The sequence below is a fragment of the Notamacropus eugenii genome, chromosome 1 (genome assembly GCF_028372415.1).
Source record: "Notamacropus eugenii isolate mMacEug1 chromosome 1, mMacEug1.pri_v2, whole genome shotgun sequence".
NCBI lineage: Eukaryota > Metazoa > Chordata > Mammalia > Diprotodontia > Macropodidae > Notamacropus > Notamacropus eugenii.
In genome coordinates, this window is record NC_092872.1 from 444,139,964 (window position 1) to 444,144,236 (window position 4,273).

The following is a 4,273-nucleotide window of genomic DNA, read 5'->3' on the forward strand; positions in this document are numbered from 1 at the left end:
CAGTCAATTGCATAACAAATAGGGACTAGGCCTCCTGAGCTTGACACTGGATCATCAATACAGGAGGAGAGAGATTTTTATGTATTTGAATATTACAATAAGCAAAATACAAATAGGAAGCACAATTAGGTAAGTTGAGTTCTACCTGGAGGAAAGATTGGGGTCCTTAAAAGTTGAAAGATGAAGTGTCAACAGGTAAGATTCCTTGAAATCAGAAAAAGAAGTCTCCCATCTCCCCAAATGTCAGAATTCAGTCAAAGGAACATGCAAGCAAATGCTGATTGACCACTATGGGACCCATTTCCAGTTAAGATGCATTGGTTGCTTGAAATGTATCATTGTGAGAAAACTTCTCACATCAGTTTTCAAATCTGACTGAGTTTCTGATTAGCATAGCCTTTGACAGAGGTGTCCCAGTTTCCATGACACTAAATGCTAGGTTCAAACAATGCAATAAAGATTACTCACAATTCCCCTAACTGAAGAAAGAAATTGGACTAGGTCGGTAATTGAATAGAAAGGGGACTGATACAGAACCTAGTCACAAGATGGAGTCAGTGTGCTTCATTCAGTTTTAACAGTGTACCACAATGACCACAGACAAGGGAGAGAGCAAGGAGGTGGTACCACTGATAGACTTCACTCAGCTTCCAGTCTTACTGAGGCCTGGCTCTAGAGCTGTCTTTTAGAATTTCCATGTTACATTCTCCACTTCTATTTTCTAACACTGAGCTATTTCTTACTAACTCCTTCATTCAAGGTCATGAGACACAGTTGTGGAGGTTTTAAAACAGAAAGCCAGATTGAAAAAAAAAATCACTCTACTGTTTTCCAGCTAGCATTAAAATAATTATATGAACCACTACATGTGTCACCTCCCCCACATATCAACACTCGTGGAATTATCAACATCTTCTAGAACCAGATAATGTTTCTGGCTTGAACCCTGATGGTTCTTATTTATTTCTGATTCCTTTTTCTTCCGGCAGTTACTAAAACAACATAGAAAGAGAAAATGAGAAGAATGTCTCTGAATTCCTCCTCCTAGGACTTAACTGTGGTAGGACATATAGGTTACCCACAAGGTTGCATACAAAAAATACTACCCTGGTTAGGGTCTTTGATTGCTTGATCAGGATAAAGTTGAAGATTTCTCCTCCGGTCTATCATCGCGTAGGGCCCCTAGAAGGGCCTCCCTCTGCCACTGGAAGTGTGAATATATCCACAAGCAATAAAAGCTATTTTTGTGACAGTAAGCTGGTTCTCACTGCACCTGTGTTGCACTGTATGAACTAGTATGTTGTATGGGCTATATCCAACCAAAGTAGAAAAGAGACTATTAACAGTATCATGGATTTAGAGCAAACAAAGACCTTACAGGTCATCCAGTCTAACAGTTTCATTTTATAAAAAGGGAAACTGAGGAATCAACTGATTAAATCATTTGCTCAAGGTGACACAGATGGTTGATAGCTGGGAGAACTGGCATGTAACCACAGTATGTTACCTCCAGGTGCATTGCTTTTTCCCTTATATTGCACCATCGCTCGCCTGTAAAAGGCTCTTGCATTATTTCTTGATTAAAACAGTATTACCTGAACATCAGTGCGAGCTTTTGGGAAGAGAGATTGATTTGGTTTCAGGAGACCTGACACCTCCTATACAAAGAATTTACCATCCTTGAGGACAAGTGACTGTTTTATATTTTTCCTTGTATTCCTATTAACTTAAGAATGCCTCAAACATAAGGGATGCTAAAAATGTTTGGTAAATTTAATTAGCCTTGGGAAAATTATGTGAGCTTTTAAAAAATTAAGTGTTCTCATCTCTAAAGAATTTCTGTTTCTCTCACCGAAATACCATAAAGTCCACAAATAGTGGCTTGTGAACAATAAACCAAGGTAGTTTTCTTTGCATTTGTGTGAGTGGTCTGTCTACCACTCAAGAGCTCCACCAGTTTTAGACTGTCTCATTCTCAGAATACCCTGATCATGTCTGATGAATTTCCTATGGAGAATTTATGCAGAAATGTGGAAAAATAAGTTGTTATCTATATTTTTATGAATTGTAGAATGAGTAGACACAAATTATAGTTTCATGTATAGAGTAAAATTAATTCATGACTCTGGCTATGAAGGACAAGAGAACATTCCTCTACTAAGGACTTTCTTCAGAGCCTCATTAATATCTCTGTTCCTCAGACTATACATGAAGGGGTTCAGCATGGGAGTCACCACTGTATACATCATAGAAAAAATTATGTCTTTGATATTAGAGTTACTGGAAGAGGGGAAAAAGTACTGACCAATGATTGTCCCATAATACAATGACACCACAGAGAGGTGGGAGCCACAGGTTGATAAAGCTTTGCAAATCCCCTTGGTAGAAGACATCTTCAGGATAGTGGAAAGAATACGGATGTAAGAGACAAGGACACAAGTTAATGGCACTATAATTATTGCTACCCCTACAGTGAATATCAGTAGTTCATTGAGGGAGATATCTGAGCAGGATAGCTTCAGTAAAGCACCCAAGTCACAGAAGTAATGGGCTATGGTGTTTTCTGCACAGAAGGATAGTTGGGTCAAGGGAAGGGTGTGAGTCAAGGAGTGGGCAAAGTTGACTGTCCAGGACCCAACCACCAGGAGGATACATAGTTCCTTGCTCATGAGAGTGGTATAGTGGAGAGGGTGGCAGATGGCAACATAGAGATCATAAGCCATTGCAGTGAGCAACAAGTTGTCAAGATCAGCAAAGAATATGAAGAAATACATCTGTGAAATGCAGCCATTGTAGGAAATGGTCTGGCTTCCTGTCTGCATATTTACCAGCATTTTTGGGGTAGTCACTGATGAGACACAGAGATCAGTAAAGGCCAAGTGACTAAGGAAGAAATACATAGGGGTATGTAGGTGAGGGTCTAATCTAATCAGCAAGATGATAAGCAGGTTCCCAAACAGTGTGGTGAGATACATACTCAGGAATAGGACATAGAATAACCCCTGTTGCTGTGGTCTGATGGGAAGTCCTAGGAGGAGGAATTCAGAGACATTTGTCTCATTGTCCCTTTCCATGCTGTTTTAGTAACTGCTGGAAGAAAAAAGAATCAGAAATAAATACCACTGGGTCACAAATATCCTAGTGTACTGAATATGCTAGACTTCATACACATCCATCATAAAGACACAAATATTTAGATAAGATTTAGAATACAGAGTCTAAAATGTTAGTGTTATAAAGGACCTTAGAACACAAAGTGTTAGAACAAAAAGGAGCTTTAGAAGTGACAATGGTAGCACTAGTACATAAAATGCTAAAGATGGAAAGTACCTTGGAGTATAGCCAGAACAATATTCTATTTGGATAAAATCATAATCTACAATGTTATAAAATAAAACATGTGCTGTTTGAATTAGAAGTGACTTTACATCATATAATGTTACACCATGGAATCCATGGACTCTATTCATCCTATTACAAAATACTGCCTTTGTAATCTACCTTTAGAGAAAGAAAATAGGATTTGTGTTGTTTTCTTTTGTAGTTCAGTTTCCCAGGCTCCCAGGAAACATCTAAAGGACTGATCTCCTTTGAACTCTGATGGCTAACAGCTATGCTGAGTCATGTAGGTTTTCTATCTTCTGACTCTGAGTCAATCTAGAAATGAGACCTTGTCATATATCCTGGGAGGTTTGCGCTTAACTTTGGGAGGTTTGCTTATGAGAAGGAACTTTTGATTCCCTAGAAGGGACTCTAAGTAGCCATTTGTTAAGAGGCCCTAGACTACTCAAAGTTTTGTGCTCTCCCATCTCTCCCATTTTAGTGGTGTATGTAGGTGGTTGCATTACTTTGTTCAGACACTAAGAACCCTATCTCTTGAATCTATGTGCTAATTTACCTGCTTGTATTTACTGTTTTCTAATAAAAGTAAGATTGTTGACCCTTTAAAAGTTTCTTTCCTTTAGCAAACCAGATCAACAAACCTGTGCTACCAGTTCATGCTGGGTTTGCTAGCATGCTTGCTAATACATCTACCAGTACAGTCATTGTTCAACAAGTTTCCCTCTTATTCAGAGACAAAAATTGTGCTGCTATGACTGTCGCTGGGTGGATATCACACGAATTCTCCATTCAGAGTCTATAGGGAGAGAGGAGGATTTCTCAAACACCTTATTCCCCTCTCCAAAGTACCGTTCCTTATAGATAACATACAGTCCTACATATCTTCATACTATATATAGAGATGGAAGAGACCTCTGAGATTATTGAGTAC

The 4,273-nt window shown here is 38.8% G+C and overlaps 1 protein-coding gene across 1 annotated transcript; it reads right to left on the minus strand.

Moving 5' to 3' along the window:
• Window positions 1-2,129: 2,129 nt before the first annotated feature.
• On the minus strand, window positions 2,130-4,000 carry LOC140518266 (olfactory receptor 1J4-like). The gene is made up of 2 exons (XM_072630244.1): window positions 3,993-4,000; window positions 2,130-3,075 (listed from the first exon to the last, which is right to left on the minus strand). The coding sequence occupies exons 1-2, from the start codon at window positions 3,998-4,000 to the stop codon at window positions 2,130-2,132; spliced, it is 954 nt and encodes a 317-aa protein (XP_072486345.1).
• Between the last annotated feature and the right edge of the window lie 273 nt (window positions 4,001-4,273).